Source organism: Urtica dioica, chromosome 2 (genome assembly GCF_054948205.1).
Source record: "Urtica dioica subsp. dioica isolate 48M chromosome 2, U.dioica_male_clone48M_v1_H2, whole genome shotgun sequence".
In the NCBI taxonomy this organism is placed as follows: Eukaryota; Viridiplantae; Streptophyta; class Magnoliopsida; order Rosales; family Urticaceae; genus Urtica; species Urtica dioica.
In genome coordinates, this window is record NC_142757.1 from 49,749,925 (window position 1) to 49,772,207 (window position 22,283).

At 33.0% G+C, this 22,283-nt stretch overlaps 1 protein-coding gene and 1 pseudogene across 2 annotated transcripts; both read right to left on the reverse strand.

Annotated features, from left to right (window-relative positions):
* Positions 1-1,908: 1,908 nt before the first annotated feature.
* Positions 1,909-7,429, reverse strand: LOC149405292 (ATP-dependent DNA helicase Q-like 2; annotated as a pseudogene). The gene is made up of 20 exons (XR_016295511.1): positions 7,224-7,429; positions 6,570-6,793; positions 6,326-6,472; positions 6,005-6,220; positions 5,695-5,799; positions 5,476-5,582; positions 5,280-5,402; positions 5,106-5,194; positions 4,962-4,998; positions 4,825-4,858; positions 4,648-4,700; positions 4,488-4,565; positions 4,303-4,368; positions 3,886-3,952; positions 3,733-3,789; positions 3,428-3,535; positions 3,239-3,303; positions 2,759-2,837; positions 2,411-2,628; positions 1,909-2,324 (listed from the first exon to the last, which is right to left on the reverse strand). The product of XR_016295511.1 is annotated as an ATP-dependent DNA helicase Q-like 2 (transcript).
* Positions 7,430-18,579: 11,150 nt separating this feature from the next.
* LOC149405293 (non-specific lipid-transfer protein A-like) lies at positions 18,580-19,354 on the reverse strand. The gene is made up of 2 exons (XM_089605261.1): positions 18,872-19,354; positions 18,580-18,734 (listed from the first exon to the last, which is right to left on the reverse strand). Exons 1-2 carry the CDS (start codon positions 19,237-19,239, stop codon positions 18,725-18,727), a joined length of 378 nt encoding a protein of 125 aa, XP_089461387.1. The 5' UTR covers positions 19,240-19,354; the 3' UTR covers positions 18,580-18,724.
* Positions 19,355-22,283: the final 2,929 nt, after the last annotated feature.

Genomic DNA, 22,283 nt, shown 5'->3' on the forward strand with positions numbered 1-22,283 from the left:
AATAGGGCACTAAAGCACCGTATATAAGTCCATACTTAAATGTATACAATTTATTGGCATTTAGTCATTTACACATAAGAGAACAAACGATAATTAAAGGGTACGGGATGAGTGATGACAAAAAGGAAGTCAAGTCAGTTCACTTTTACCCTAGGTAGTAAAGTTACTTAATGTTGAGCTAGGACCCTTTTTTACGCATAATTTATTTTAAAGTGATTAAGTCGATAATCCAATAATCTACTCTGCTTTTAAAAAAAACATAATCTAAAATTTATTTTATTAAAAAAATAATTCTAGTTAATTAAATTAATTTCAGGTTGATGAAGTATTTCTCTAATAAAATGAAATTTTGACTAAATCTTTAAAATAATGTAAGAGATTGACTAGTTGCAACAAATATTTGTTATATAAAAATAAATATTTGAAGCTAATTCGTTAATAAGATAGATAAAAAAAAATCAATTTTTCAGTAAAATAGTAAAAGTCACGTTGTCAATTTATATACACAATTTATCACTTCAAAAATATTTTTACAAATATAGTCTTATATATCTGAACAATTGAACGTGGGAATAAAAAATTAAACGTGAAAAAAATTATACAAAGAAAAACATACATCAAATTAAGTCAATTAATTTGATATATATAAAACATAAACAGGGCATTTGTCTCCAAGACCCTTAATACTAGTTCACGCACGAGCAATTTATTCAATGGTTTATACAAACTTGCAAAGTATATTGCTAATATCGGTAATACCCAAAATGATAATGACCAGTTTAAAATTAGAAGACATGGCATATTAAGACTCGCTAACACAAACATGAACATGAGAAAATATTGTAACACTTATAATATCCGATCCTTAAAAACAAAAAAACACATTTATATTAAAAAAAAAAAAAAAAACCCTCTCAATATATATCAAATTGTGTGATGTTTGAAGTGTGCTTATAAGGGAGTTTATATAGGAATTTGTGATTAGGGCAAAATTAGGCCAAGTTTTCTTGTAGTGATATTCTAATAATTAGTAGTTTACTTTAGACACGTTTGAAATGTTTTCACCTACTTTTTTTTTTACAAGTGGATGTCCAATGGGATTTAAGTGGATAAAGATATAAAATAGCATAGGATAGCTCATGACATTCATATAGCTAAAACTCATTATATTATTAGCTAGAAGGACAAGACTAGCGGGAATAACATCATGTTTTCACGAGAAAGATTCCATTAACGTATGGACCACTTTAGAGGCTTGTGCCCTCCTTGTTCTTTTCTGCTTGCAAGCGTACTATAATAAAATATAAAATAAAATAAAAATATAAAATAAAAATAAAAATTGTAACTTTTAATTTTCATTTAAGAAGGGTGGTTTTAAGGGAAAGAGGTTTCGTTAAAATACAACCACTTGAAGTAGGATAATTATGTTGAACAAATGGGATCGCTTAAGTGGACTGGTGAGTACGGCCTAAATTTTGTGTGTGTGTGTGAGAGAGAGAGAGAGAGAGACTAAATTGAATTAACACGTTATAGCTTGATGAAAGTAGTAACATGTAAATCGTGGGTAATAAAAAGGAAAGGTAAGAGCCCATTGTGACAATGTTTTTATTGGTTATTACCCGTATGAAACTAAATAGTGTTATAACCTATTACAATTCTATCCTAATCTTAACATATGTATATAGGAGAAATGACCTCAAATAACGAATTTTCAACTTTATTTCTAGGTTTAGATGGTAGAGTAATCTGAATTCCAGGATAAAGCTGTTGTTATTATGATAAAAGAAAAAAAAAAGTATTAGTAAGAACAATTTTTATTATATTTTGTGGGAACAAAATATACTAAAAAGTACAAACCAAAGCAAAATTTTAATTTAAAACCATTTAAACAATTGAAATCTATAGCTGTGACAAAACCCAATTAAATTTAAACAGAACTAGCATCAACGTCAGAGAACATGGAACTTGTATTTTTTTTTTAGTATTTACATGGAATTTGTATTTGGCTAAGTTATTTTTACCATAGTGTTTTATTTTCTAATTTATGAAGACTACCAGCAGTAATATGAATTTAAATTAGCATTGATATTACTCATCCAACTGACATTTTTTTTTCTTTGCTACTCATTTTCATCACTACTCTCTATCACAACCATAGTCTTGTGGTTTCTCGGCCTCTTTTTGGTTCTCTCTTCGCTCGGTTCTTCTTCTTCTTCTTCTTCTTCTTCTTCTTCTGATGTCCCGAAATCACAGTACTCGCTTATCTCCTCCAGAATTCTAACGCCGTACTTATCGCTCTTCACTTTGCCAATTATTTTCTCCAACTGCATTATAGAACCAAGTTTTAAAGATCAAATATGCAATTGTAGATATCAACCATTAAACCATACATTCAACTAAAAAAACTTGCCTCTGCCACAGAACTCGGTTTCTGGGTATTCAAAGCGCTGATTTGTTGAGTAGACAAAATAGAATGAGGAAATATGCCTCCATGGATAGATGAGAGTTCGTTACGCAACTTGTCAAGCTTTTTTTCCAAACCCGATAATTCGCGTTTCATTTCTTTCGTGCGAGATGCTTTTTTGAGCACTTCTCTGCCACATACCTCGAGTGTGACACTTTTCTTCCCTACAAAACAAAAAGTTCAATTTAGAGGATTGGTGGATTTGAATATAGACCATGTATTCTGATGAATAATAATTGGAGATGCTAACGCGAAAACCGATGTCTTCTTGGGTGAAATAGAAACATTATTTACCTTGCAACAATTGACTAGCCAGCGCTCCAGTTATTACGTAAGAGTTAGTGGTATAAGCTGTATGCTGAAATTCCTCTTTCTACATCAAAAGTGATTAAGGTCTTGTGTCAATGTGACAAAAAGACAATTCATAATTAAGATAAAAATCATGAAATATTTGTTTTTACATACCAAATATGATAACTATAACACACAGCAGATCGAAGAATGAAAAAACTTATTTCTATAGAAAACAGAAACAAGACGGATTTTATATTAGGAGAAATAACTGGGAATCATTGTTGGTTAAATATTGTAAAATAAGCCCAAATAGAATGACAACAAAAAACTGTTTAGAATATCCTGATCCAACGCGAAACAAAGAATGAACGAGAATTCAAAACAAGATAAGCAATCAAAGTTACTTATCTTAAGATACGAGGAAGATATGTGTGCTACAAGTAACTTGGTAACTCAAGATACAAGGTGAAAAATTGATACCAAAATGCGATCCAAGGTTAGCTGTATGACGAGTTGTTCCATTTCTTCTCTCTTTAAGACTTGACCTGAGGAATTAAAATTCAAATACAGCAAAGATAAAAAGGAAAGAAAAAAGGCTTCAGAACCCGCATATCTGTTTCATGTTTCTCAAAGTCATTATTCATACAAGATATATTTAAATAAACCGACCTTTGTCATTGCGCTTGGTTTTCATTTTTTCAATTAGCTGTAACATTGTCAATCGCTGTTCCATTTTTTGTGTTTCTTGCACCAAAGAAACCATAATCTTTGCAAAATCTGCATACCCAATACCATCATAAAACATATAAAAAAAAAACTACTTGACACACATAACTATACATGAAAGACTCGTTCAAGAGTCTAGAGTACAAAATAAACACTTCACATTGTAATAAAATTTTGTAAAAAAAAAAAAAAAAAAAAAAAAAGAAAAAAGATTAAATACAAATAAATAAATTGGGATAGAACCGTACCCGAGACATCCAATTCCTGTACATCATCACTTGGGGATGCACAGTTGTCACACATCCCTGAGACAGCATTAATTGCATTTTAGTACTCTCAGCTTATCTAGATATGAAAATATAAAACCTTGCTTGACACGCCACTCAGCTGCAAAAAATTACCGTTGCAATCCTGGGGTAGCTCGGAAAAATGTCGAAATATAGAACTTCGACGGCATCGTTTTCTGGACTGAAATTACACACGAGAGTCAACGCTGAGTTACTTCTGATAGTAGAAACGGAAGACATTTATGTGAAATATACATCATAGGACCGAAATCTCATAAAAAAACGAGGCGCCAAAAAAAAACATTAGATATATCGGACAAGACTAAAGTGTATCCTTGTATATAAAGGTTCAATGAGTGGCTACAGCATCAATCAAGTCCTTAAATGATGAAATTGCAATCGAATAGAAAAAGAAAAGGGTAACCCAATTTTTTTTTTTTTTTTCATAATAACTGCAAGTAAAACCTTTGAAAAATTGTGGTAGTTAGTTTTAGTCAATGTGATTAGTTTCCGCTATATGGTATTACTTACCATTGCGTATCGTACTATGTCATAGAGATTCTTCAGCCCTGATGCTTCGTAGAAGACCATCGAACTCTGTTAAGAAAAGAACTTTGCTCGTATATATCAGTTACAAAATAAAATAAATAAACATATGTATGTATTATGCAAATATATATATATTTATATATATATATATTAGTAGTTGACTTTACCTGCCGAGGAACGTCGCCAGGCCTAAAAAAAAGTATGCATTGAGAAGGGAGTCCGTCTCGTCCAGCTCGGCCACTTTCCTGAAACAAAGTCGGTCACAAAGACGAAACAAAATATTGTACTAACGAACTCAATATGCTCTAGAAAATTAAGAGTAAAAACCTGATAGTATGTTTCCATGGATTTACTCAAGCTGTGATGAACCACAAACCTGACTACATTATATGAGAAAAATGGAGAGATGTGTGGAAAAGAAAATAAGTACTAAATTATGGGAAGTCCAATACATAAAATAAAAAGATAAATAAAAAGAAAACCGGGTACTTTCGACTTACTAACCATCTGGTTTGTTGATTCCCATACCGAACGCTACCTGGAAAATACAATTGGGATATTAACCAAACATATCGAGGTAAATTATTAGAAGAATGGAAAGAGAAAATAGAGGAAATAAAGTAGATTTATTCTACACGTACAGTGCCAACAATGACTTGCAATTTGTTTTTGCTCCACCTATGTTGTAAAATAATATACACCCAAAATCAGCGATCAAATTACTGGGAAAATTAAATAAGGAACTGTTTGGGGAGAGAAAATTTGCAAAGCCACGAGAACATTACGATGTGTGAACTTTCTCACGAGCTTTTGAATCCATATCTGCGTGATAATAATCTGCCTTAATTCCTCTTTCACGCAACTCATGTGCAACCTGTAGATTTTTGTTTATCACCGTTTTATGAAGTTAATACATATCTGATATTCTGATAAACACAGTCATGAACAAAATCACAGACCTGTTCACATTCCTTTCTGGACAAGCAATAAACAATCCCAGACTCGCTATTCGGATAATATTCTTGAATAAATTTCGCGATTTCGTCAATGGCGATCTTGCCAACAGAAGACTTCTCACGTACCTGCAAGTTTTTTCGACCACAAGAACTCAAGCACTGTACTTAATTAAAAAAAAAAAAAAAAATTAAAGCATACCATATAGAAAAGATTCGGCCTATATTGACTGTGCTGACAAATTTGACACATTTTGGAATTCGGAGCATTTCTGTCAGATCAGATTGAACTTTCTGCGTCGCGGTTGCCTGAAACATATAAAGCAAAAAATTATGAACTCAACCAAACAATCTGACAATAAAAGCATAATAACTACGTATAATCAAAAGAAAATAATCAAAAGGTAATCGAAAAACATACGGTAAGGGCTATCAGAGGAACTTTGGGAAACTGTGTCTTGAGGATAGAAAGGTTTTTGTAGTCTGGTCGGAAATCGTGACCCCATTGGCTGCAGCAATGTGCCTCCTATCAATGAAACCATATGATTTTGAAGACAATCAGGGTCGATAAATTTATGCATAAAAATCTTGGGTGGACCAAAAAACAAAAACAAAAACAAAAACGAAGCCAAGTTCATTACGTGATTCAGTCCTAAGTTCCGTTTGGTCAAACATTTGGTGCATAGGATCAAGCAAAAAATGGTCAAAGCACACAGAACGTTAACACTTACATCGATTGAGATGAGAGAAAGACGCCCAGCTTGATGGCACTTCTCAAGCTTTGACATAAACCTCTTGCTCTTTGAAATCTTCTCGGGCGTCACATACAGAATTCTCAAATCCTCTTCTCCTTTCTCAAGAGCCTTGTAAACGCGTGTCTCATCTTCCTTACTGGTTGTTGATGCCAACATGCTCGCCGAAATGCCTAATGCCGCCAAACCCATTACCTGAAAAACACTAAGTATACCCTCAACAAAAATAAAAATATATATATATATATATATATATAAATATAAAAAAGCATTAAAAAAAAAAACCTCAAAAAATCACACCTGATCTTGGATCAATGAGAGCAAAGGACTGACAACGAGTGTAACTCCACTGCGGAGTAGAGCGGGAAGTTGGTAGCATAGACTCTTCCCACCACCGGCGGCCATTATCACCATCACATCTCTTCCACTCATCACTGCATTGATAATCTAAAAAAAGACCCGAAATTGTTTTTTGTTTTGGGGGTGCAAATCTTCAATTAAGAATCCAATTCAAGAGGTAATTTCGATGTACGAGTATTGTTACCTCACGCTGATTCGCACGATACGTGGATAAGCCAAATATATCGAGCCGGGCATCATTGGCCTTGGAATCCCACTCAAAAGCCCCGGACCAATTTTCCACGGACCACAAAGAAGCATTGTTTTTAGCATCATTCTCTGACCCTTTCAATATTTTCAGCAGAGCCTTCAGTTCAGATTGTCTCTGGTACAAACCCTCTTGTATATCCGACAGAACCTTTATTTCGTCTGCGCAAGGAATTGAATCACACTTACCGTAAATGAGAATGACTCACCCAACAAAAAAAATAAAGAATTTCCTCTCCTCGAATTTCCCCAAAAGTTTTAATTTCCCCCACCAGTACTCATACATGAATAAAGCTAGTAGCTTTAGATTTCTTAGCTACCACAGTAAAACACATTACGGAAATTAATACCTAATTGATTATATTGAACATGTTCAAGCAGAACTAAGAAAAACAAACAACAAAACAAAAAATCAAACTGCAACCTTCTCGTTGCCAGATTTTCAAAGAGTTTGCGTTAGTATCAATACTTGGTGTCTCTTTTTCAGACATCATAACGCCAAAGAAGTTCTAGGCAAACAGATTTTTGGATTTCAGATGAGGACGCCGATAATCATTGTAATTATAAGAATATCTATAGATTGAATACTCGCCTGCTATTTCTTCAATCTCAACGCCAACTTTTTGGAGCTCTTCAACCAGCGTCTCTGCGTCTTCCATTTTCGAATTCCTTGATGGTTTTGTTATTATTGTTTATAATTACATAACATCATCGACGGTGAACTTTATTCTTACTGTTCTGTTTCTTTGGCAGGAAAAATAAAAAGGGGCAATATTTTGAAAAAAAAAATGACTTTTTGTAGAATTTATACTTTTTATATGGAGAAATGTTTACTATTTTTATGTTAGAAATATATCAATACCTAAAAGGGAAAATTCGTTTCTATGGTAGATGAATTCAATAAAGGAAGTTAAATTTAATAAATTTGAAATACATGTGTAATTTAATCCGAAAACAATATTTAAACACAAGCACAACACCTATTATTTTTTATATTTATTTTTCATATACTAGCATCTATTCCTTTTAAAGAAAAAAATGCAATTAAGTCTTTAAAAGGAATAGATGCTAGTATATGAAAAATAAATATAAAAAATAATAGGTGTTGTGCTTGTGTTTAAATATTGTTTTCGGATTAAATTACACATGTATTTCAAATTTATTAAATTTAACTTCATTTATTGAAGGGAAAATAACACATTTATACACTGTGTTTTAGTGAAATGTCGAGTTTAACCCTCGGTTTTCAAAAATGTCGAGTTCATACCCTCTGTTTAACTAAAATGACGAAATTATACCATCTGTTTAACTAAAATGACGAAATTATACCCTGAAATAGACAACAGTATCACGAATATTCTTTTTATTGACTTTTCATTGACGTTGACTATAATATTTATATATAAACACCAATTATCTTTATTCATTCGCGCAATATATGTAATTTATTTAAAAACTAAAAAATAAACAAGTCTCTTGATCGTGAAGAACACAGAAAGAGACAAAGGGGTAAACATCGATAGTTGATAGTCATCAAAATCGCATATTCGAATAGAGAATCCAGGATTTAGAGTTACAATTCGAACACGGAATGAAGTCATTTCTTAGGAGGTATGAGTTTTATTATTTAATTTCAATTTAAGGCTATTTTTATTTCAAAATTTAGAATTTGGAAGTTAGAGTATTGATTTAGATTTGATTTAATTTTTCTTATATAAGAGTTAATATCAATGAAAGAGAGATTTGTGACGCTATTATTCATTTCAGGGTATAATTTCGTCATTTTAGTTAAACAAAATGTATAATTTCGTCATTTTAGTTAAACAGAAGGTATGAAATCGACATTTTTAAACCGATGGTTAAACTCGACATTTCACTAAAACACAGGGTATAAATGTGTTATTTTCCCTTCAATAAATGAAGTTAAATTTAATAAATTTGAAATACATGTGTAATTTAATCCGAAAACAATATTTAAACACAAGCACAACACCTATTATTTTTTATATTTATTTTTCATATACTAGCATCTATTCCTTTTAAAGACTTAATTGCATTTTTTTCTTAATCAACCCACCACCCCCTCTAACTCAAACTCATCAAAGTCATGGTGGAACACTATTTGGAAACTTGACCTCGCCCTCAAAATCAATATATTTCTATGGAAATTCAATAGTAGTTGGCTCTCCATTGGTACTTCCCTTATCCAAAGAAATGTTATTGCTGATCCGACTTGTTTATTTAGCAGATCAACCTCAGAAAACGATGCTCACACCATTTGGACATGTGTCGATGCCTATGCACTTTGGCAAAACACCAACAACCATATTGGAATCCTAATGCATGTGACACACGCTCTTCAACCCGCATCTACCCCGTCTATTCTTCACTCTTGATTGGTCGTGTTGGACCTATCGCGACCAAGTTCACAACGGCCAAACGTGCCTCAACCCTCAGTACCTCCTCAAATGAGCTCACCGCCTCATCGACGCATTGCATCCAATCTAGCCTCCAACAAGCAGCACCGACCGCCAACCTGTCAACCCACACATTTTCCCTTCGCAACACCAACGTCACCATAGTCATCATCAGTGCAACGATCAACGACTCAGATGGTCACAACGGGTTTGGCATTCTTCTCTGTACTACAACATGTTTTGTTTTAGTTTATTTCGGTTCCTACTCTATTTGCGCCGGATATAGCTGAAGCAATAGTCATTCTTGAGGGTCTGCACTCGTGCATGGGCGAAATCTTCACTATGTAACTTTAATGTGACTGTCTCTAAGTCCCTGAGCTCATCTCAGCCCCCACAACTCCCATCACAGAGTTGGGACTCATCATTGACGATATTCGCCACCTCACCATGGAGTTTCAATCTTTCACCATCTCTTTTTTGTCCTTGAAATACCAAGTTCCAGCTAGTGTACTTGCTAAATTTACCTTGAAATTTTTTAATTATGTTACTTTGATTTATGATGTTCCATCTTCTATAACTTTTGCAATTATTGCAGATAAATATTGGTTTTGCCCTATAAAGTTCAGTCCTATGATAAAAAAAAAAAAAGGTATAATTCACAATCTTCCCTCTCTCTCATCATATTTCTTCATATCCATAGATTTTTTGTCGTTATCCCATGGCCATCTCATCGCTCGCATCAGTGCTTTTAAGTCACTCGATTAAATTGGGACGTGAAACTCTAAATTGTAATGGATAAGTGTGTTATTTTTGTTATTTCAAGGTTTAAAACATATTTCGTACTATAATGTAATGAAATAGCATAAATTTAAACTTTTTATTATAGATTTATGAAAAATTCTACGCACACATGGAAAATTGTGAAACGCTAAAATTTGGTGCAGTAGTGTGCGACATCTGCGGAAGAAGACTGCTTGTAGAGGTCTTGGGACTGCATAGCCAATTGGGGTCTCAAACATGATGACTTGGCCACGTTTAGATGTAGCAGTACTCATGTTATGAATATTTTGATGAACATAAAGTTTTGCAAGCCATTGGATAAGCTATATATACAATATATTCAATGTGGATTACTTCTTCTTTTTTAATCTCAAAATAGAGGTTCCGTATAGAATGGTGATGTGCAATGTTCTCCAAGTCCAATTTGCCATGATGACAAAGTTTATTACTACATTAAGTATGGTTAGAATTATCTATTGTGTCACTCGCAATGAGAAGAATGTAACCATTGATCGTCCCGTTCCTGCCAAAGAAAGGACAAGAGAGTAATTTGCAGTCATGTCCATGTCCTAAACTCTAGTCTCGTTGAAGAAGCTGTCTACAAATATAATGTGGATCTTGGACTTGATGATTTGCATTTTAACTCAGTCTGCGCTAACAATGGAGACGTCAATATGACTATGCAAACTTATGTAGCGTTAGAGTCTGTGTCACGTCGAAAACATTGCACCACATTTATTCTTGTATTCATATGCATCACCACATTCACCATCATCTCTATATGATGCACCATATTGCTGTTATCTAGGCCGAGTACTAGCACTACTCGTAAGAACTATGACAAATCTCTCCATAATCGCTGGACAAACCAAAGCCTTGACCCAAGGTCACATCATGATTTTTTGCAATATGGATCTTGGTCTATTCTTGATTAGATCTCCACGAACAATATTTAAATCAGAGTTTGAAGAATGGACACAAACCTGAGTGATCTATTCATGAGCAAGATGAAGCTTATGTGAAATTAAGTGGAGGTTTGAATTGACTCATGTTGAAGAATCAGATGAGTTGTGATTCGGGGTGAAATGTCACTCTGACCCAAAATTAGTTGGTTCAGTAGAAGATTTTTTTTAATATGGTTCTAACGATTTAATAACTATATTTGTTTCAGTTTATGCTCCTACTTATCAGTGCAGGAGCCCACATGTCATAGCATCAAACTGAACACAACACGAATGAGTTTCGTAAAAAACACAAGGAACATATCTATCATAAACAATTACGACAAAAAACTTGAAAACATGAAACCCACAAAGAATCCAATATTGTCAATCCAACAATCATTTAATTTCTAACCTATGGGCAGTGGCGAATGAGTGGTGGTGAGGATGAAGGATTTGCGTGCGATGACAAGCGTGCTTTAGGTCATCTCTAACCGATCACTCTATTTCTCACTCTATTTTTCAGCAAACAGTGATTTCTCTCCAACCGAACTCTATTTTCCATTCTATTTTTCACTCTATTTTTTCCCCCTTTATTTTTTATTTATACTTATACCCCTATATTTTTTATTATTATTACTAATTAGATAACTTAGAAGAATTATGATAATGAGTAAAATATTACTCTATAAATTAATTATAATTATAAATATAAATACACATTAAATAAAATAAAATTTTATTTAATAAAAATCACAATACAAAAAAAAAAATACAACACAATACAATTAAAATAAATAAAAAATCACAACACAACTCAATTAAAATAAAGTAAAACAAACTACAACACAACAAATAAAAGTAACTTTAACACAAACAATTATGACTCGGAATTAGAATACTCTTCCCACAAGTGCTCAATCAATGCATTCCGAAGTGCGATGTGTGCATCTTTATCTCTTATTTGTCTATAACGATTAACGAATTGCTCAAATCTTGTGCCATCATCCCCCACCATTTCAACATTCGCTGGTGGTGTTTCTCTCGCAACTCCTATTGGAGCACTAAGATCTCGTTCATCTTCAATTATCATGTTATGCATAATTATGCATGCAGTCATTATATCTTGTAGGACGTCTTTTCTCCAAAATCGTGTCGGTCCCGCAACAATTTCAAATCATTGTTGGAGAACCCCGAATGCACGTTCTACGTCTTTTCTGCACGCTTCTTGCTTCATTGCAAAATACTTTTTTTTTGCCACGTGGCTCTCGGATAGTTTGCACGATGGTTGACCATTTTGGATATACACTATCAGCCAAATAGTAATCCATATTATACTCTATTCCTTGTATGACATAATGGGCAGGAGGAGCGATACCTTGAGTGAGATTGGAAAATAAATGGGAAGAATCTAGCACATTGATGTCATTATTGCTCCCTGGCATACCAAAATAAGCATGTCATATCCAAAGATCATAATCTGCTACAGCTTCAAGTATAATAGTAGGCTTTCCACTGCGACCCGTGTATTGGCCGGCCCATCCAGTGGGACAATTTTTCCATTTCCAGTGCATACAATCTAAACTTCCTAGCATTCCTGAAAAACCACGTTGTTGACCAACATGCAGAAGTCTAGCAATATCATTGGTTATTGGTGATCTTAAATATTGCTCAGAAAATACCTCAACGATTGCTCGACAAAACTTCTTCATGCTTTCAATCGCTGTTGACTCTCCTATTTTGATGTACTCGTCTGTGGCATCTGCCGGAACACCGTATGCCAGCATCCGAAATGCAGCTGTTATCTTTTGAAGGGGTGACAGACCAAGTTTGCCGGCGCGATCCACCCGTTGCTTGAAGTAGTTGTCATGACCTTGAACAGCATCATTTATGCGGAGGAATATGAGCGAGACATCCGATATCTCCGACGGAACATGGCTTCATCATACATCGGGGTTTCTGAAAAGTCATCATTGAATAGTCGACGGTCTGCACTCACTCGATCACGGTTGTGTTGGTGGATCGAGTGGGTATCAGACACGAACAATCGCTCTGATACCACTTGTCGGTGGATTGAGCTCGCATCGGACACGAACGATCGCTCCGATGCGACTCGTCTGAGATGATTCCACCATATAACCATATTAATGCGGAAAAATAATTAATTACGCTAATCATAAGCTAATTAAATTATGGTTATAATTAACAAGATCTAGTTATGTTTAATTAATTTAATTCACGAGAGCATATAAGTCAAGCAACCGATATAAGAGTAAACGAGTACTTACATTGATTTTCGGTTCAGCTACAGAACGCTCCAATCCAATCGCGTACTCCTTGCGTCGTCTTGATGAAGGACTCAAGGATGACACCTTAGTTTTCCGAAACGTAATCTCCGAGACGAATAAAAAAGATGAGTGAGCACAGTCTTTATCTCACTAGATCACGAAACTAGGTGTTTCGAGATCTCGCTCTTATTTTACTAAGAATGGAAACGAATTTCCGAGGGGGAGAGAAGCAGAAGTGTTCGGCCAAGGTAGGCTAGAGAGCACGAAATTTTCACCAAATAATTGCTTATTTTTGCCTTCTCATGAACCTCTATTTATAGTAGTAAAAAGGAGATATTCATGGAATCTTCCAGAATATTTTATTTCCTTTTATTGTGTTCACACTAGTGGATTAAATCTAGGCCATTGGATCTCATCTAGTGAATCTTACTTTTTCTCTAATCCATCAGATCAATATCTATGTGATATTATTCTTTTATTTAAATAGAGAATAATTTATTTAGTGAGATAATAAAGGAGAATATATTATTCTCCTAAATACTTTCCTTTAAATAAAGAGAAAATATAGGACAATATCTTATATTTTTCTCTCTCCTTTATTTAAACAACTAAAGAGAAAATATTGGTAAATACCAATATTGAAAAAATCGGATTTGGAGGCACACGGCCAAGGGGATTTGCGCAAGTCCTTATGCCGAAATTCCCAATTCGATTTTTCCATGTGTGCAAGGCCCAATTGCTTAAAACCCAATTAATCATTTATTTACTTGGTCCAACAATAAACAAATAATTAACAATTGTTTATTTACTTGATCAAACAATAAATAAACAATTCTACCATAAATATTTATTTAATTATGCGAATACCCGTTTTCCAGAATTAATGCTGTCAATCACAATTACAGCAAATGAGATTAATAATGATAAACATTATTATACGAAAGTTCTTATCCGCCTTTATCAGAGCCGAATCGGGGACTATGGACCTAGTAATAGGAGCTTAACAAATCCGATGAAAAAGACGAAATAGTCCTTTCTCTTTTGTCCATCGATTCGTCTAATCTTGGTCAAATACTCCACCTTGTAAGCCAAGACTGAACTCTCCTTTATACTAAAATTATATTTACTCATCGTGACGAGTGTCCACTGATATAGTCAGTTCGTGATCAAGATCCTCCAGGTTCAACCCGTGTCAAGAGAAGTCAATTTTTCCGTTATACTTCTCTTGATACATATCGGCCCTAAGCATTGTTGCTTCCCCAGCGAAAGATTCTTTCAAACGTTACTTACTTCGAAAGTGCTAGCAATCTATCGGTTCTGGAATCAACCCTTAGGTGAGTGAACATTAACCTTCTTTCAGGAAGGCTGGATTCCGTATCTGTAAATCACTTCCCACTCGAATCATGCTCTGAGAAAACTCCCAAGACATAAGCTGTGATTAGCATGAATAACCTTTTAGCGAATGCGTCAAAGAGCTCAGTAACATAACCCAGTGTCCATGATCACTTCAGGATTTAGATCAAGTCTCACTGTGACCATCATAGTGGCCTCAGTTAGTGTGTCGTAACGGTCCTTAAACGACACATCTACACCAAGACCTGTCCAGGTCGTACACTTACCACAAGTGTAGAATGCTCCCACATAGTGATCAGCCTTCACCTATGTGTTCCACATATATGACTTTAGATATAGCTTTCCATGCGTATATCAGTCATCGACCATGTTTTAGCACACCGCCCGAACTCAGGTGCCCAGCACGTGACTCAGTTAGATACGGAGGCTATGGAAGATAGTTGTTATTGATTCTAATTGTTTAGAACTCAACCCACTAATCATATAATGCTAATAAAGTAATCTTATTATCGAATTTAGTAATCATTATCTTCAAGTGGGCAATATTCTCAACAGGTTGATGAAAGCACGTCCTGGCACTGAGCCTCTCGCTCTCATGTCTACTTGGCTGGAATGTTGACGGATAAGCTCTGCAATCAAGATATTGTTATTGATGATAGCACGAGTTATGGCCTCCTCCTCTTCATCCAAACTAGTAATGAAATCGTCATCCGAGCTTGAAGAAGACGAGGACCAATTAGTATTCATTTTGGGAGATAAAATGAGAGAATGTGTATTATATTCAGAATAGAATGAGTGTGTGTAATTTCACCACATTACTCACCTTACTAAAAAAATGTCTAGAGCTTCTAATTACTCTCGAGATGAAGACAAACTCCTTTGTAGGGTTTACATGGAGATTTCGCAAGATCCAATCATCGGTATATACCAATAATCCGATCAGTTTTGGACTCGTGTTGCAGAAGCTTACAACAACGGCAAAAGTCCGGATTCAGAGATGCGTTCGACGCGATCAAGCCAGTGCCGTATTCAAGTGATTGAGAAAGCTACAAGGAAGTTGCATGCATGCATTCGACAAATTGAGAATAGACACCCAAGTGGTGCTTCAACTTAAGATATTGTGAGTATTATAGTTTATTGTTTTCTCACGGTTAAATTTTTACTTAACCATTGTTTTATCAACTTTCAGATGGATCAAGCTAAAGTATTGTTTTCACAAGATGAAAAATTCAAGAAAGGTTGGAAGTTTGATCATGTGTGGAACATTATTAAGAATTTTGAAAAATTTCAAGATGGAGCCTCAAGTGCAAGACAAACATCTCGAGGTTCATCTTGCCCACAAGAGTCAGAAAATCCAACTCCTGAATCTGCTAGACATCCCTCTCCTCCTGAGCGGCTGATTGGGGGTGAAGAAAGCCAAATTAAAAAAAAATTGGATGATGGAATAATGTCTAGAATTAGTGGTATTGAGGAAGGAAATAAAGAACTTCTTGAGCAATTGAAGAAAACAAGTGTTATCAGGCAACGCCACTTGGAATTGAAAGAAATCAAGGAAGAAAATAAAATATTGTTCCGAGATTTAAGTTCAATACCAGATCCACAGTTTCGGGTATATGTTCAAGCCGAACAAGCGAAAATTATGCAAAAGAGGCTTGAACAACAACAATCTCATGCACCACCTCCGACTTCTGATTCATATTCTCAATATTTTACCGGTCTCGGGGGATCCGGCACCAATCTTCCAGAGTATTAGTTTATCTATTGTAATTTTATTTTGTTGTATTGTGTTTTTTAATGTCTTTTTTTTAGTTTTCTTGTTGATTCTCTTCCAAATTGCTAATGTAATAATTGTGTTTGATATTAGTTTATTATGACCGTTTTAATATTATAATTTTCTTGCAATGTGCAAATATCATTGTTGTATTTTAAAATATTGTTGTTTTTCAAATTATGCAAAATAATAAATTTTATATAAATTAAATAATTTTAGGGATAAATATTAAATAATTATATGAAATTTGGGCATTTGGGCAAATTTTAAAACTAAAAAAATAAAATAAAAATAAAGCACTTAACAGTGCAGCACTATAAATTTAGCACTGCACTGTTGTCAAAATACATCCCACGCTATTATAGCGTGGGGAATGAAGCTCAAGTGGAGCGCTTGCGCAAAAAATAGGCAACCAAAATGAGTAAGAAATGAGAGAGCGGCAACGATTCATCATCAAAGAAAGTGAGAGAAGGGAGAGAGGAGCCGACGTGTATGAGAGAGGTAGACTGAGAGAAATAGATTTAAGTTTAAAATTTGAAATCTATGTGCTCGAGATAAATTTTGCCAAATTGCATATGTATTCTATATTTATTATATACACCCTTTATTCATTAAATGTCTTTGTCATTGGCACATAGAAAACAATATCTCCTGTTGAAAAATCCCAATTGATGATTCAAATTTTCCAACAATAGGCTTTTTTTTTTTTTTTTTTTAAAAAGGTTTACTCATGTCTTAACATGGTTTATAAATTAGATTGGAGTGTTTTAGATAATACGGAAAAATTGATGCTAATCATTTAAGAAAATAATATAAACTGGAACAAATTAAACGTTTGGAGTGGTTTAAAAAGTTTAAAATTTTCTTACAAATTTAAAATAGATTAGCTAATAAAGTTTTTTAAAAAATTATGAACATAAACATTCTTTGATTAAGATGTGTCTAGAATAATAATAAAAAAATTAAAAAACCATAAAACTTTAGGACCGGTGCGCAGTTTCATATTTTGAAATTGGACTGAACCAATATTAAGACAAAAAATTGTCTTAAATCGGACCATCAGTTTAAAAGCCATTGGTTTAATCCAGTTTACCGTTTTTCGATTTTCTTGCACACCCTTGAGGAATCTCATATTAAAAGTAACTAGAAAAATTACGAGTTACTAATCTTAAAATTATGCAAATAGGTAAGTGAGCTACAAATAGAATAAATATTGTTTCATATAGTTTTTTTTTTTTTTTTTTTAAAGATAGTAAAGATGCATGAAAAAATGGGCAATTATGGTTAGTAGTCCAATAATCCACTCTCATTTTAAAAAAATAGCACAAGTTTCATTCTATTAAAAGAAAGACAGCAAGGGTCACGGTAAATTAATTGAGTAAAGAGTAAATTATAGAGTAAATGAAATTTACTTTTTAGTTAATTAATTTACTGCGAGTTGAGCTATTTTATTAATAAATTCAAACTATGACTAGAATCTTAAATAGAGTTTTAAGGGAATGATTAGTTACAACAAATTCTTGATGAAAAAAATGTAAAAATATTATTTTTTTTAATTTTTCTTCTTGGTAAACTGCACTTTATTTTACTATTCTTCACTTCACCTCCATGAAGTTTTTAGTTTGGCATCCATGTCCCTCAAAATATTAACGCTGCTATGTTAAACGAAATGTAGCACATTGTTTAAGACAACTAATTTCTAATGTGTAGCTTTGCAATGTAGATAAAACTAAAAAAATATAACTTAATTTTTCTTTTTAGCAGTATGTTTTGCAAAAGAATTAGTGACATACTTAGAATTTACATTAAAATTTGTTGCAAGTTTAGAACAATTAATTTTTGGCTGAAAATATCAGCACAAATTTTAGAGGAAGGCTTCACCCTGCAAATACATTTCTGTTGTGTACCGGTTTTGTGTGACTTATAAAGCCAAAATTAGAGCCCGATCTCAGTGAACCCCGCTCTGCTGCTAAGCACCCCTAAGCTTCGCAAACACCGCATAATATTCTCCGGAGCACTTGAATTTTTATCGCGCTTTATAGTGAAAATGACTTTACACGATATATTTTCACTCGAGCTAAGATATAACTATGCGACAATTTTAAAAGAATAGTCCTAAAAAGTTGTAATATAGAAATGACTATCTCTAGATTGAAAAATAATATATCCGGTTTTTTTTCATGAAACTTAAGAAAACATTTTATCATGAAATTAAAAAACATAAGAGCGACAGTTATTACCAATCGTTAAAACTACATTCATATTAATATATCCATAATGCAGTTACTATAGCTTTCTCATCAATAGATGTTAAAATTGCAAAATAGTTGCAAAGAGCTCCTCCTTGGAGACTAAATGTTGCGTTGGCCATGCGTATATGGTAGATCTAGTACAAAAATTAAGTCCAAAGTATTACACACCATCAGATGATCTATAACCGATCAATACAAACATAGTTACGAAGAAGGTAAAAACAAACAATACCAACAATCATATTATCATATTTCTTGGCTTGATCCGGATTCCCGACCAGCTTCATGGATTCACCTGATGCTGCAGCATAAAAGAAACAAGGGAAAAAAAAAAACTTAAATTTAAACCCCCCAATAGCTAAACACTACATATATATATATATATATATATATATATATATATATATATATATATATATATATATATTAGGTACATACGTTGCACAGTTCAAGTTGCGAGAGACGGTGAAAGAGAGCGTGACTCCGCAAACTTTGGGGAGCTGAGAGAGCCTGTAATCGCTGATACGACGGGCGTTTCTGACGGGCCCGCTCAGGCACCGACAAACAGCCTGGCGGTCGCTCCTCATCGGAGACATGCGATTTAGGGCTTTCACGTTGTTGCAGCACGAAGCAACCGGAATTTCCTTTCCGGTCCCTCTCAGCTTCAGGTACGGCACGCACCGAGCCATCATGCTCGTGGCTTGGCCACAAGAAACCGCTGCCCGCCCCGGGGGCAGAATCGTCATTATTGTTGACAAAATGCATAGGAGGGCTAGGAGGAATGGTATGTTTCCCTTGTTTTGCATTTTTTTTTTTTTTTTTTAAATATTATGATATATTATGATGGAATTGGAAATGTGCTCTCGTTTAGACTAAGTTGCCTTGTTGGGGTCATAGTTAACAAGGGCCATATATTTTCCAGCGAGATTTAAATTATTGATTTTTTTTTTTTTTTTTTTTTTTTGGAATGCAGTTAATTTTTGGTAGCTGAATAAGGGACATGGATTTAAATGGCGTTGTTGATTGATAGGACTCGGAGCCATTATTCATGTTTGGTGGTTCAAAGATAAATAACTTTGTGTTTTTTTTTAGTTTTTTTTTTTTTTTTTTTTTTTTTTTTACTGTTTTTCTTTATTTAGAGCTTCCGCAATGCATCTTCAATTTGAAAATGGAGATGAAGATGGATTTGCAATGCATCTTCAAACTCATCTTCATCCTTCATTTTTGAAGATGAATTAAACAGTGTATCTTTGAAGGTGCACTATTCTATCTTTATAATTTTTAATACCCAAAATATCTAAAAATTATCAAATTAGCCCAAAGTCTAATTTATAACTATAATTTAATACTTTATATGTATTTATTTATAAATTAGTGCATTCTAAAAAATATTAATTCAAATACAATTTATAATTAAAATAAAATAAAACTACTATAATAGAAATTACAATATTTGACATAAACAATTAAAAAAAATCAAGACATTTAAAACTTACGTAATTAAAACTTAAGTCACAATACTACATAGACATATAAAATAAAAACTTAAAGGTACAATAAATTATCATATTTTTTGTGCAATGGAATTATCATTTTTTTTTCATTTTAGGACATATTATTAATTATATATATGTATTCGGACTAATATGAACAAAATTAGTTCTGTTGGGAAAATTTGTAATATATAGAAATAATAATGGGTTAAGAACCAAATTATAAAAAATTATAGTGGGAGATGATATACTTAAAATATTCTTTGAAGAAGATGTAAAATAGAGATTGAGTATAGATAACAAATACTATTCGCTGATGTAAATATGTAAAATAAAGGTGAAATTTAAAGATATATTGGAGATGGTCTTAGACAATAGTGTCGAGCTTCAACTAGACTAAATCTACAAGGCCCTATTATCGATCTGGAAAATACATGAATGCCCATACAATTATTGCGTCTAGAAAATATTGAACAAGTTATACAGCTTCTTTTTTTTTTTTTTTTTTTTTTTTTTTTTTTTTTTTGTATATTCTGTTGAGCAACTTCAATGTTTAGAGGTGTTGGTTTTGACACAAGTAAACGAGTTTAAAAGTTACTCGTTATGATCTACTTTAATATTCTATTATTTTATTTAGAGCTTTAGCGGCAGAATTACTCATATTTTCGATTTGTTGTAATTTAATACTCATTCTTTAAAAGTTACGACAAAATACTCAATGTCACGTTGTCCTTTCTCCGTTAATACACTTTCGTTAAAATAGATGGAAAAACACATATAAGTCATCTAGATAAGTAACATTAAAAATAATAAACATAATTTTTTTTATAATATTTAAAAAAAATAAAAACAAAATTGTACTCTCTCTCTCTCTCTCTCTCTCTCTCTCTCTCTCTCTCCTTGGCCTGAATCATCTTTCCCTTCAACGCATTTTCGTTTATTTTAATACTTATTTTACACTGAAAAGGCTTGAATAATATTTATTTTTAAATAAATTACAAATATATTAAACTAACAATAAATAAAGAGTTAAAAATATACGTTATTTATTTTTTAAATAAAAATTATTATTTATTTTCAAAAGCATTAAAAGAAAAAAATTAATAATAAATAAATGTTATCAATACATGAAGTTTGTAAAAATAAATTACATAAATCATATATAAATGCTCATAAGGAATGAGAGGAGAGATAATTTTAATATTTTTTTGTTTTTCCCACTTAATTATTCATATTCTATGACTTGTACCATGATTTTGGACCAAAATCTACTAAACCCAAATAAATCCTAAACTATGACTTAATGAAATAAGTAATTACATATTTATCCTTCATATTTAGTTTATTTTTATTAGTTAATTAATAAAACAAAAACAATTATTTAGTTTATATTATGAAAACAAACATCATTACAAAAACCCGGAGAGCAGCCCTGGGAATCTCCGACGCTGAAGCTCCTGGGAACGACGGTCATAGCCGCCGGAGAGCAGCCCATGGCCATCCCGGTGGCGGCGACCTCGAAGTGTCCGCCGGAACAGCCCGCCATGGATTCCGCGTAGAATTTCTGTGGTTTTTAAAGTTAAAAAAACAAAGAAAAAACGATTCTCGGGATTCTGGATAATTTTGAAAAGTTTCTGAAAATTTCTGGGTTTTCGTTGAAGATTTATTGACATTGATGTCAATAAAAATGCATATTTATTGACATTGATGTCAATAAAAATGCATATTTATTGACATCAATGTCAATAAATCTTCAAAGGAATTTTCAAGAAGCGTTGAAGATAAATCTTCAACGAAAACCCAGAAACGTTGAAGATTTATTGACATCAATGTCAATAAAAATGCATATTTATTGACATTAATGTCAATAAATCTTCAACGTTTCTGGGTTTTCGTTGAAGATTTGATTCTGGATAATTTTGAAAAGTTTCTGAAAGTTTCTAGGTTTTCGTTGAAGATTTATTTACATTAATGTCAATAAAAATGCATATTTATTGACATCAATGTCAATAAATCTTCAACGAAAACCCAGAAATTTTCAGAAACTTTTCAAAATTTTCCAGAATCCCGAGAATTGTTTTTTTATTTGTTTTTTAACTTCAAAAACCACAGAAATTCAACGACTTAAACACTTTGAATAGAGTCAAATTTTTTTTTTCATGAAAATCTAACCCTAAACTAAAAAGACAAATTGAAAAAACAAAGATGAACCCAAATAAAGATGACGAACTGAAAAACGAAAAGAGAGAGTGGAAGAGAGCTGAACCCAAAACGAAAAGAAAGTCAAATAATTAAATAAGAAAGAAAATCAAATATTATTAAAAGTAAGGGTATTTTTGTATTTAGTGAAAATAGGT